The sequence below is a fragment of the Panthera pardus genome, unplaced genomic scaffold (genome assembly GCF_024362965.1).
Source record: "Panthera pardus isolate Hobbes unplaced genomic scaffold, ASM2436296v1 HiC_scaffold_27, whole genome shotgun sequence".
Taxonomy (NCBI): Eukaryota; Metazoa; Chordata; class Mammalia; order Carnivora; family Felidae; genus Panthera; species Panthera pardus.
This window is the reverse complement of record NW_026526843.1, coordinates 46,009,865-46,023,227: the sequence shown is the minus strand read 5'-3', so window position 1 is coordinate 46,023,227 and position 13,363 is coordinate 46,009,865. Positions and strand designations below refer to the sequence as shown.

The following is a 13,363-nucleotide window of genomic DNA, read 5'->3' as shown; positions in this document are numbered from 1 at the left end:
GAAATAAGGTGGCAGAGATTCAGGGGCTATCTCTCTTATGAGTCTGTTAGGAGTGTCATGGGAAACAATTAAAAAATTTTAAAGCAGGGTTGTAGTATGGTCTGAGTTTATGTTTAATAGACATCACTTTGGCTTTTTTCTGGAGGACAGAGTTATAAGAGGAGGCCCAAGTGGCTGCAGGGGCACCAATAAGGAGGCTGTTGGTGGAGTCTATACAGGAGATAGCAATAGAGATTTGTATATATGTGGTGGTAGTGGAGATGGATAGAAGTGGACTGGTTTGAGATATATTGCAGAGGTAGAACAGGCAGGACTTGATGATTTTATTGGAAGTGGGAATGAGGAAAAGAAAAGGACTTTCGAGTTTTTTTACTTGAGCAACTGGGTTGATGTTGGTTCCACTTATTAATAACAGGAATAATGATGAAAGAATAGGAGAAGTTATTTTGGTTTTGGGGGAGGGCAAGTTGAGACTCAAGTTCTGTTTTGACCTACTTAGGTTTGAGATACCTGTTAGATATCTAAGAGAAGTGTAATTAGGCAGTTTGTAGCTGGACTTGCAGCACAAGAGAGAAGTTGGAACTAGAGATATAAATATGGAATTCATCAGCATGGAGTTTAGAGTATATTTAATCGGTAAAAACACATTTTTTTCACTTTTGAACTTCTCAGAGATCAGGATGAGTCTTGTGATCAGTGTCAGCCAGGCAGCAATCAAGATATAGTTGTCATTTGCTGTTTTTTTAATATTTTTTTAAATGTTTATTTATTTTTGAGAGAGAGAGAGAGACAGAGTGTGAGGGGGGAGGGGCAGAGAGAGAGAGAGAGAGGGAGACAGAATCGGAAGTAAGCTCCAGGCTCTGAGCTGTCAGCACAGAGTCTGACATGGGACTCAAACCCACAAACCGCGAGTTCATGACCTGAGCCGAAGTCAGACACTCAACCTACTGAACTACCCACGTGCCCCATCATTTGCTATTTTTGAGTGTGCCCTGGGGGGTTGCCAAAATCAGACCTTGTGGGATGGTTGTCAGAAGCTTGGGGAAAAAACTTGCAGGAAATATTGGAACACTCTTTTAAGCCCCAAAAACCAAATGTCCTGGAGGAAAGAGGGGAGGGAAGCAGTAAACTATACATGTTATGGACTTTCTTAGAAGCAGGTGCCAAAAGTAGGTTAGGTTTATGTAATTGGGATCCCAGTACCAGTATCTTTTAGTTCTTATAAGAAATGTTCCATTGCCAACACTCTGGCACAGAAGATGATATTGTGTGGGAAAAAAAACATAGTTATCTACAGCTCTTGAGTAGAAAAGTAATTCAGAAGAGTAGGACTCTGAATACTTTCCCTACTTAATTTTGTTTATATTTATCATTTCATGTTTATAAAAAGGATATATGATCAAAATCTGCCTACGTCTAAAACTCAATCATTATAAAATAAAAATGTTTTAAATTTTAAGTGTTAGAAGACGTTGTGTTATATATAGTTTAATAGGCATAGTTTTAGTAATATATAAAAATGTTTGTTTTAGAATTAATGACTTTTCATTGAAGTATAGTGGGTGATAGTTAAAGATAGGAAATAAATGAGATCACCTAGATCTGCGTTTTCATAAAGAATCACAGTTTTTATAGAATCTATTGTGTACAGAGACTGCCTCACCAGACTTCCTTCTCATCCTTCAGGACTCCGTTCGGGTGTCCTATACCTCAGAAGAAGCCTTCTCTAACATCTTTCATCTTCACCCCAGTGACTGAGTACATATTTGAGGCCATAAATTAGCAAAATGATGTATACTTTCTTCACTGTGATCTTATTTTCCTTCTGTGTGTACTCTAGGGAGCAATATCGAAGGCTATCGTGAGTGTTTATTCAAAAGGAATCCAAAAGCGATAGCAGGAATAAAATGTAGCAAATGAATCAGACAATGAAGAGCTATCTTAATTTTCTAGTAATTTTTACTAACCAAATATTTCCATCCTCATATCTCCCCACTTCTTTTTTGCTTTTGTTTTTTAAGGAATGGCCAGAAGAAAGGAGAGTAAACATGAGCTCTGTTCGGGTAAATAAATTTATATTCATCATGTTCAGGGATTTACTACAGCTTCATTTCATCAAAAAATTTATACCTTCACTTTTCTCCCAACCTTAATCCTGCTGCCTCCACAAAGTCAAAGTGAAGTGTTTGCCTTCTGAATTCATTCCAGTGACTTTGATGTGCATTTATTGGCACATACCCTATACAGTCTTCTCTAAGATACAGCTATTCATAGTTTGACTCTTGCTGTTGTATCTGTGCATTTTCTCATTTTATAATACAGTTGCATGTATTCAAAGTGTGACTGTAATGAGGCTGATTCAACAAAACCTAACACAGTTGTCTCATTGTTACAGAAACTCTGTTGTGTACATATTTAATGTAGGCAGTAATATAATGTCTGGTCCCATGTTAGCTATTTTAAATGTTAAATTTCTAGAACGTGCGAATGATGACCCATTTCCATTTCATAGTACTTGTTCAGTTGAACAGCTAAAAAATTTTTTGCCAGTATAATAAAAGGAATGTTTAGCCCTTAAATTATGGGTACTTTCTGGTTTGAATATTACTTAGTGCCTGAGTTCCAGTTATAAACCTGGCTCCTCTGAGCTAACTCTTGGTATGTGCATTCAGGACATTGGGAACTTTTCCTAGGCAAAGATCAGGAGGTAGAGAATAAGCCTAGTAAATATTTGATAAGTAATTTTCCCCTTTTTGTGCCTGCAGGGAAAGAAATGGAACTGGTATTTGGACTATTTATTTTCAGAGGGGTTACAAGGCTTGAAACTTTTCATAAGGAGTAGTATTCATCGTTCTTCTACCCCCCTGACCAGAGAGCATAAACCACATCATCAACATTAAATGAGTTTTGACTGAAACAAACTGACCATACCGGACTAAATTCTTTTCCTTGTTGCTAGAGAGGCCAAGTGGCTCAACTTGAGTTGCCATAATCTGTTCACCAACAGACTGCCATCCTCGGAGCACTTGGACTGGCCTTCTGTGCATGGCTCAGGAGAGCCTCAGTGTGGCTAAATTTATTTTTCAAGATCTAGATTCTTTAGCCCACTAGTGAAAACTGACTTCACCATCAGTCTCAGCCTTCCACCAGATTATACATAAAGAGATTCATCTATTAGATGGTGGAATTTTTCACATTCTTGTGGACTCTAAGTTGCATCAGTGGAAGAGAGCAGATAACATATAGTGGCAGTTAAGCCACAGACATACTCATGCAAAAAGCCCTGCTGCTTCTGAAACCTCTGGGGATATTGCCATTTTCCTTATTGTGAACAACAATGTCAGCATCAAGTTAACAGGATACATGTCTAATGCTTAAAGCCAGCTCTAGCTAATTGGTAGCTTCCTGGGCCTTCACTGGTAGCAATTTGATGAGAGAAGGAAGGGGAGAGGATTGTGGGATAATCTAAAATGTTCCCATTTATTCCACTTTGATTTCATAAAACTGTACTATTTTGTGTATGTGTATATATGTATATGTTACATGTCCCATTTTTACATGTTCAGGCTCATTTAAATAAACCGAGACTTTATTTTGGGGGATCATTCTGAAGCTTTTAAAAAAATTTTATCATAGCTAGAATATTTTGCTGAAAATTCAAATTCACTGCTACTGAGTAACTCTTCTCCTTTTAATAAAATTCATGTCATTTGAGAGAAATTAAGCTGAGTTTACTTTTGGTTTTAAGGGCACATTCTTGTGGCTTTTGTTTTTCCTCTAAAGCAAAATAAAACTATATTATTGGGTAGTGCTCAGACTCGAATCCCATTCATTCATTTTTGGGGTTCAGTACATATTTATCTAGTTTACTATGTGGCAGATATTCTTTTGTGTGCTGGTTGTATAGCTGTGACCAATACAAAGTACTGCTTTTGTGAAATTTACTACGTCCTTTTGGAGAAGGCAGACAATAAAAATGTAAGCAGAAATATAACATGAGGTGCTATAAAGAAGAAACAAGGAATAGGGAGAGAATATTTAGAGGGTTGCTACTTTAGATAAGGTGGTTAGGGACTAAGGCCTATTGGAGGAGGTGACTTATGCAGAAGCCCTAATGAAATAAGTATATGGGCCATGTGAATATTTGGGGGAAGAGCATTCTGGGCAGAGTCAAAGGCAAGTTGTGAAGGGCTTAAAAATGTTAACTTAGTTGGCATACTTTTGAGAGCTAGCAGAGAGACCAGTCAGGTTACAACATAGTAATTAAAGGAGAAGAATGGTAAGGAATGACATAGGAAAGAAACCATCAAGTAGTTCATAAAGGCCCTAATAATGTGGTATACAATAAGAAGTCATTAGAAGGATTGAGAGCAGAGTGATATACTTTGGCTTACCTGTATGGGAGCTGTTGTTTGAAGGTTAGTTAGACTGAAGAGAATTAAGGGTTAAAGCAGAGAGACCGGTTAAGTTATTAGAGTTCCAGTAAAGAGTCTTAGACTAGTATGGTAGATGATGGGGAGATGGTTAGGTATTGGATTTAGGCTCTACTTTAAAGGTAGAGAAGATAGGATCTGCTGTTAGCTTGGATATGAGAGGGAAAGAGAGAAGAAAAGGGTGACTCTTAGGTTTTTGACTGAGCAACTGGGGGAATTCTGGGTTGCAAAGATGTGGGATACTGGAGGAGGAACAGATTTGGAGGAGTGTTCAATCAAAAGTTCTGTTTTGGCCATGTTAGGTTGAAGATGGAATAGGCATTTGGATATCCCAAGTCTAGAATTCAGGGTACAAGTTAGGACTGGCAGACTTAATTTCGGTGTCATTAGTGAATAGACATGACATATATAAGATCATTTAGTGCAGCTAGAAAAGAGCAGATAAAGACATCATAGGACTGAGCCCTATGGTATATGCCAACATTAAAAAGTAGAAGAGAAAAGGAGGAACCAGCAAATGACTGAGAAAGACCCACTGGTGGCTAAAAGAAAAGTCAGGAGACTGGAATCCAAGTGAAAAAAGTGTGTCAAACAAGAAGGAGTATTTATTGGTGTGGAATATTGCCTATATACCCAGGTAAAAAAGTTTTAGCCACTTTGAAGTAAATGTGATAGCGTCCCCAATAGATACCCTTTCTCATTTAGAGTGTTCTCTTTGTTTTTAAGGTTGTGTTCTAAATAACTTTCCATATTGTTACTCAGGACATGATATTTTTGTCTTTAAGGTCATATGGAACTTCAATTGTGAGAAGGGATTTGATTATTTTTCCTAAAATTTAACCCCTAACAGTCTTCCAGTCATGGAAGAAATTTCTAAACCTAAGTTTTTGACCCAGGAAAAAAACTATTTTCCTTTATGTTTGTCTTTTTGTTCAGTAAGGATTCCCTGGGGATCTTTTTAGTCCATATTATTCTCTTGATCAATTTTTTTAACCCACTTAAGATTATATAAATGGATGTGCAAATAAGCCGAATCTAGTTATTTAAAAACTCTTTTTTGAAGAATGTTCATGACAAAAATAAGATTTAAATAAGAATATTTTGCTTTAGTGCAAAAGTTGTCTAGAAGAGAAAAATAGAAAATTTGGTTTATTATCCCAATTGTACAAAAATAACTAATTTTCTTTACCTAGTATTTATGTAACATTGTTGATGTTATAAATATTGACTTAATAATGTTCAATACTAAATTTCTGTTAGATTTCTAACATTTTATTTTTCTTTTTATCATAATTTCTTCCTCTTGGTCTTGAGGATGACCTGGAAAGAAAAGTTTAGATAAGTCTATGGTATCTCACATAATTTCTGTTAACATAGCAGACATTCTCTCTAAATCAGATACATTTTATGTCACACAATGGTTTACTAGAAATAAGAAAAAATATTCTCTAAAATTGATATTATACTTTTAAGATCTCTTTTCAATTGATGTAACTTTTTACTTCATTTTTTATTATAGAAAGCCTATATTTTTGTCACATAAGAATTCTATTTTTGATAAAGATGGATGCTATGGACTGAATGTTTTTTCCCCAAATTCAGGCATTGAAGCCCTTACCTCTAGCATCATCGTATTTGGAGGTGGACCCTTTGGGAGGTAATTAGGTCATGAGAGTGGAGTCCTCATCAATGAGATTAGTACTTTTATAAGAAGAGACAAGAAGGGGACCTGGGTGGCTCAGTTGGTTGAGCGTCTGACTCTCCATTTTGGCTCAGGTACTGTTCCTACGGTCATGGGATCAAGCCCTACGTCAGGCTCTGCAGTAAGTGTAGAACCTGCTTAAGATTCTCTCTCTCTCTCTTTCTCTCTCTCTCTCTCTCTCTCTCCCTGACTCGCGTGCTTTCTCTCTCTCAAAAAAAAAAAAAAAGAAACAAGGGAGATACCGATTTTTCTCTCCCCCATGTGAAGATACAGCAAGAAGGTAGCCATGTACAAGCTAGAAAGAAGACCAGAACCTGTCCATGTTATAGCACCCTGATCTTGGACTTTCAGCCTCCAGAATTGTGAGAAATAAATTTGTTTTTTAAATCACCAAGTCTATGGTATTTTTGTTATAACAACAATGGCCAACAATGTTTAACAGAATATATTTTTGATCTGAATCATCAATGCTTTATATTTATAATACCAGAAAAAGATGTCTTCCCCAGAAGCATAATAAGTACATGTGAATTAAAGTTAACATTCATTCATTCATTCATTCATTCATTTATTTATTTTAATGTTTATTTATTTTTGAGAGAGAGAGAGAGAGAGAGAGAGCACACAAGCAGGGGAAGGGCAGAGAGAGAGAGGGAGACACAGAATCTGAAACAGGCTCCAGGCTCTGAGCTGTAAGCACAGAGCCTGATGTGGGGCTCGAGTCCAGGAACTGTGAGATCCTGACCTGAGCTGAAGTTGGATGCTTAACTGAGCCACCCAGGTGCCCTAAAGTCTACTTTTAGTTACGTAGCAGAAGAGCAATTTTTTTTAGCTTTCTAGGAGGAATCTTAGCTTATCTAACTAGATTTGGTGCACAGAGGTGAAGGCTGGATGTTGAGGAATCCTTTCACTGCTTCTAGTTTTAGGTTTATCATTAATGAATTGTATGACCTTGGAAGTCACTTAAGTACTTTGCGTCTTGATTCCCTCTTTGGCAAAATTTAGACTCTAATGTATGTCTTTCAAAGATTTGGCATATAAAATGATAGAAAACCTGTGAAATTTCATTGAAAGCCATAAAGGGAGAAAAAAGATACAAAAGTTTTTCTTACCTTTGAAGTGTATGTAATCAAAGTATAACTTACAGAATGCAATTGAAGACTGTCACAGAAGGTAGTATATTGAAGTAATATGCATTTTGTTATACTCTACATTCTGGGTGAATATAGGTTGCCTGACCCTTTCTGGAAAAAGTGCTGAAACTATGAATAAGCATTTATTCAAGAGTTTAACATCCTGGTCATTTGTGAGTATTCCAGCCCTGGATACAATAACACAGTTAATATCACATGATATTGAACAAGACTACATTTAAAATTTTTTTTAATGTTTATTTATTTCTGAGAGAGACACAGAACATGAACAGGGGAGGGGCAGAGAGAGAGGGAGACACAGAATCCAAAGCAGGTTTCACACTCTGAGCTGTCAGCAGAGCCCGACACAGGGCCCAAACCCACAAACTGTGAGATCTTCCCAGAGGAGTATCTGTCTAATTGGTCAAAATTAGCAAAGGCAATCATTCAAAGTCTCTGGAGAATAATAAAAGGATTTACAGCAAATTGAGAACAATTTATTCAAAACATATAGGATTCAGTAATAGTAGTAGGGAGGCTATAGCATCTGTGGTAGAGGCTACACCCATTCCCTCTCCCAACTTTGTTTCGGAAGAGGTGTTCTAGCACTTAGAAACCAAATGGCAACTCCCAACAGTCCCAGATATTGTTCTATAATACAGAAGTTCTGCCATGGAGAGGTAAGAGAAAACCTCAAAGATTGGCAACATCCTGGCCCTGTCTGAGGGGTCTGACTTTATTTGGATAGTGGAGCAATATATGCCTCCAAGGAATTGTTCAAAATAAAAATCAGATAACAGTTACCAGAGAGCAAAACCATGGTGTAATACCAGTGGAAGCAGATCTAAAGTTTAACAGGGAGATCAGAAAGAGACAGCAAAGGAGGCCTGATATAGAATAATGTGCTGATACCTAAGGCCACACTCTCTCAGGAGCAACTGGAGAGGAAACTGCTTTGCTATTAGTCCTCAGTGGAACAAACTTGTAAACTCCCTGTAATGTGAAAGCAGTCTCCAAGCCACACAGATCACACAGCAAAAAATGAAAACCTTACTGGCTCAGGAACTTAAACACAACTCTGGTCAATCAGTAACTGACTGCTAAACTGTAATGACCCAGGGATGACCCTTAGGATGCCAGGTTTAGAGATAAAGGCAAGAAAAAATCCAAACAGGAAAAGTAAATGCTGCATACTGTGGAGAAACAGACTTCACAGAATTAGTCTAGCCAAATTAGTAAACAGCAGCAATAAGCCCCAGAACAGGAACAATCAGTATCCAGAGCTGCTACAATATATTATCTAAACTGTTACAAGGGGAAAAGAAATAGGAACATGTGACCCATCCACAGGAAAAATAGAAATTTCCTTTGAAAGCATCAGATGCTGAACTTGGTGGACAAGGACTTCAAAGCAGCTATTACAAATATGTCTAAAAAACTTCAACCATGTTTGAGACGCCTGGCCGGCCCAGTAGAAAGTGCGACTCGATCTAAGGGTCATGAGTTCAAGCCCCACATTGGGCATAGAGCCTACTTAAAAAAAAGGAACTTCAACCATGTTTAAAATAATTAAAAGGAATATATGATGATAATGACATCCAAAAGAAAATATCTGTAAGGGATAGAATGCATACACACGCACTCCAAATGGAAATCATGGACTTGAATGAAGAAAAATGAACAGAAACTTAGAGAAATGTGGTACATCATTAAGCACACAAACACACTCATAATGGGTATAGCAGAGGAGGAAACAAAGGGATAGAAAAATATTTGAATAAATAATGGCTGATAATACACCAAATTTGATGAAAACAGTCTATACATTCAAGCTCAGAGAAATACTAGCAAATCAAGTCCAGCAATATACAAGGGATTATACTCCCCGACTGGGATCTATGCCAGTCATGTAAGATTGGTTTAACATCAATGTTATACACCTTATCAAAATGGTTTAAAGTAAGAATACATCTAATAAATGCAAAGATATCCCATGTTTATAGATCAGAAGACTGAATATTGTTAAGATGGCAATACTCCCCAAACTGAGTATTCAATGCAAGCCCTATTAAAACCCTGGCTGGCATTTTTGCAGAAACGGACAAGGTGATTCTAAAATTCAAATGGAAATAGGCCATGAATGACCAAAATAACCCTCAAAAAGAGCAAAGTTGGAGTCCTCACACTTCTCTATTTCAGTTTGCTAAAAGGCTACACTAATCAAGACAGTGTTATACTAGCATAAGGGTACACATAGATGAATGGGATAGAATTGAGAGTCCAGAAATAAACTCATTCAAGTAAGATCAGTTTGATTTCCAACAAGTATGACAAGACAGTCAATGGGGAAAGAATAGTCTTTTCAGAAAGTGGTGCTGGGACAATTGGATATCCCCATGCAAAACCATCTGGTTGGACCCCTATATCACATCATATACAAAAATTAACTCAAATAGATCAAAAATCTAAATGTAACATCTAAAACTGTAAAACTAGATAAAAACTGTAAATCTTAACGACCTTGAGATAACAAAAGCACAAACAGTAAAAGAAAAAATTCATGAACTTCATCAAAATTAGAAACTTTGTGCTTCAAATAGACCACCAAGAAAGTGAACAGAAAATGCACAGAATGGGAGAAAAAATTTGCAAATCATGTATCTGAGAAGTGTCTTGTATCTAGAGTAAGTCTTGTGTCTTTTATCTAGAGTAGTGACTCTTGTAAGTCAATAGTCAAAAGACAACTCAATTAAAAAATGGGCAAGAGATCCAGATAGATATTTCTCCCCAGAAAAGTCTGTGAATGGATAGTAAGAACATTAAAAGTCATTAGGTAAATTCAATCAAAACCACAATGAGATACCACTTTATAACCATTAGGATGCCTATAATAAAAGAACAAGTGAGTATGTGGAAAAATTAAAAGACTCATACATTGCTGACTAAACTATAAATAGTATAGCCACTCTGAAATACAATTTGGCAGTTCCTCAAAATTTTTAACAGAGATCCTGTATGAGTAATTCCACTCCTGAGTATATAACCCAAAAGAAATGAAAACATGTCCCCATAAAAATTTGTGAACAAATGTTCATAACAGCATTATTTATAATAGCCAAAAAGAATCCACCCAAATGTCCAACTGATGAGTGAATAAATAAAACCCACTATCTCCATATAATGAAATAGTGTTTGGCCAAAAACAAAGCAAAACAAAACAAAACAAAACAAAAGGATCGAAGAAGTGATATATATTATACTATGGAAAAAAACTCAAAAACTTATGTGAAGTGAAACATGACACTCACAAAAGAGCACATATTGTATGGTTCTGTTTACATGAAAATGTCCAAAATAGGCAAATGTTTATAAAGACAGAAAATAATGTGGTTGACATAGGGCTGATGGGGAAAGGGAGGCAGATAATGGGGTGTACTATACACTGAAAGTTTGTGCCCCCCTCTTTCAAATTCATATGTTGAAACCTAATGTGACTTTTAGGAGGTGATTAGGTCATGAGGGTAGAGCCATTATGAATGAGTTAAGTGCCCTTGTAAAAAGAAGCCCTGGAGGACTCCCTTGCCTCTTTCATCAAGTACAGTTATAAGATGACTGTCTATGAACCAGGAAGTCCCAGGTGTTCCAGTGAATGGTATTTTACATAAAATTGGGGAGCTATCTCACGTTTTTAGATGAATAATTGTATATATTTGATTTCAGGTGATTCTTAAATTTCACATATGAGTGAAATAATATGGTATTTGTCTTTCTCTGACTTATTTTGCTTAGCAGAATACACTCTAGTTCCATCCATATTGTTGCAAATGGCAAGATTTCATTCTTCTTTATGGCTGAGTAATATTCCTTTGTGTATATGTGTGTATGTGTGTGTATATATATGTGTGTGTGTGTGTGTGTGTATATACATATATACATATATATATATACACATATATATATGTATATGTGTATATATATATATATATATATATACCAGTTCTTCTTTATCCATTCATCAGTTGGTAGACATTTGGGTTCTCTCCATAGTTTGGCTATTGTTGGTAGTGCTGCTATAAACATCACGGTGCATGTACCCCTTTGAATCTGTATTTTTGTATCCTTTGGATAAATACCTAGTAGTGCAATTGCTGGGTTGTAGGGTAGTTCTATTTTTAATTTTTTCCAGAGTGGCTGCACCAGTGTGCATTCCTACCAACAGTGTAAGAGGGTTTCCCGTTTTTCCACATACTCACCAACATCTGTTTTTTCTTGTGTTGTTAATTTTAGCCATTCTGACAGGTGTGAGGTGGTATCTTATCATGGTTTTGATTTGTATTTCCCTTATGACGAGTGATGTTGAGCATCTTTTTGTAAAAATTAGGCTTATTTCAAAAAGTTAACCCAGTTTCTAATATAGTCTGTATAAAAAATCTTAATCATGTTTAGAATTCCATGTTATTACTGCAAAATCTAGGATTATCCATTTTGAAGTGTACAATTCAGTGGCAACAAATACATTTGCAATGTTATACAACCATCACCAATATCTAGTTCCTGAACTTTTTCATCACCCCTTCCAAATGTACTTGTTAAGGAGTTGCTCCTCATTTTCCCTTCTTCTCCCAGCCCCAGGCAATCACCAATCTGTGTCTCTTTCTATGGATTTGCATATGCTGGATATTTCATGTAATCATACAATACGTGGCCTTTTGGGTCTGGTTTCTTTCACTTAGCTTAATGGTTTCAACATTATGCAATATGTATCAGTACTTCATTACTTTTTATGGCTGAATAATATTCTATTGTATGTATATACCATCTTTTGTTATCCATTTATGAGTTGATGGACATTTAGGTTGTTTTCACCTTTGGCTGTTGTGAATAGTGCTGCTATGAACATTCAAATTTTTATTTGAACACCTGTGTTTCAGTTCTTTGGGGTATATAACTAGGAATAGAATTACAGAGTCATATGGTAATTCTACGTTTAACTTATTGAAGAACTGCAAAACTGTTTCCCAATGAGTCTTCACCATTTTACATTCCCATCAGTAATGTATGAGGGTTTCATTTTTTTCCACATAATCACTAACGTTTTTCATTTTTGTTTAGTTTTATTTATTTCTTTATTTCTTTATTTTGAGAGAGAGAGAGAGAGAGAGAGAGAGAGACAGAGAGAGAGAGAGAGAGAATCCCAAGCAGGCTCCCTGCTGCCAGTGCAGAGCCTGACACAGGGCTCGAACCCATGAACCACAAGATCATGACCTGAGCCAAAACCAAGAGTCAGACACTTAACTGACTAGAGCCACCCAGGCACCCCTATTATTTTTCATTGTTAAAAAATTACATCCATGCTAGTGGGTGTGAAGTGGTATCTCACTGTGGCTTTTGATATTCATTCACCTAATGACTAATGATGTTGAGCTTCTTTTTGTGTCTTGTTGGCCATTTTGTATCTTTTGGAGAAATGCCTATTTGAGTCCTTTGCCCATGTTTAAAAATTGGGTTGTTGGTCTTTTTTGTTGTAGAGTTGGAAGACTTCTTTATATATTCTGAATACAAGATGCTTATCAAATATATGATTTGCAAATGTTTCGTTGCCTTTACACTTTCTTGATAGTGCCCTTGGTACACACAATTTTTCAACTTTGATGAAGTCCAATCTATTTTTTTCGTTGGTTACTTGTATTTTTTTTTTTTTGAGGGAGAGAGATGGGGGAGGGGCAGGGGGAGAGGGAGAGGGAGAGAGAAATTTAAGTAGGCTTCATGCCCAGCACCAAGCCCAATGTGGGGCTTGATCTCATGACTACGAGATCATGACCTGAGCCGAAATCAAGAGATGGACACTTAACTGACTGAGCTACCTACATGCCCATGATTGCTTATCTTTTGATGTCATGTCTAAGAAATTGTTGCCTAAACCAAGGTCATGAAGATTTACATCAATATTTTTTTAAATATAATTTATTGTCAAATTGGTTTCCATACAACACCCAGTGCTCATCCCAACAAGTGCCCTTCTCCCTGCCCATCACCCACTTTCCACTCTACCCCACCTCCCCATCTACCCTTACATCAATATTTTTTTCTATAAG

At 36.6% G+C, this 13,363-nt stretch overlaps 2 protein-coding genes across 2 annotated transcripts in view; both read left to right on the top strand.

Moving 5' to 3' along the window:
- The window catches only part of CENPI (centromere protein I), a 78,506-nt gene extending 74,698 nt beyond the window's left edge, over positions 1 to 3,808 (top strand). The window contains exons 20-21 of the mRNA XM_019436060.2: positions 2,022 to 2,063; positions 2,766 to 3,808. Coding sequence (XP_019291605.2) covers positions 2,022 to 2,063; positions 2,766 to 2,900 — 177 coding nt within the window. The 3' untranslated portion in view covers positions 2,901 to 3,808. The remainder of the gene's footprint in view (positions 1 to 2,021; positions 2,064 to 2,765) is intronic.
- The window catches only part of DRP2 (dystrophin related protein 2), a 104,091-nt gene that overhangs the window by 12,320 nt on the left and 78,408 nt on the right, over positions 1 to 13,363 (top strand). The gene's annotated exons all lie outside the window — the stretch shown is intronic.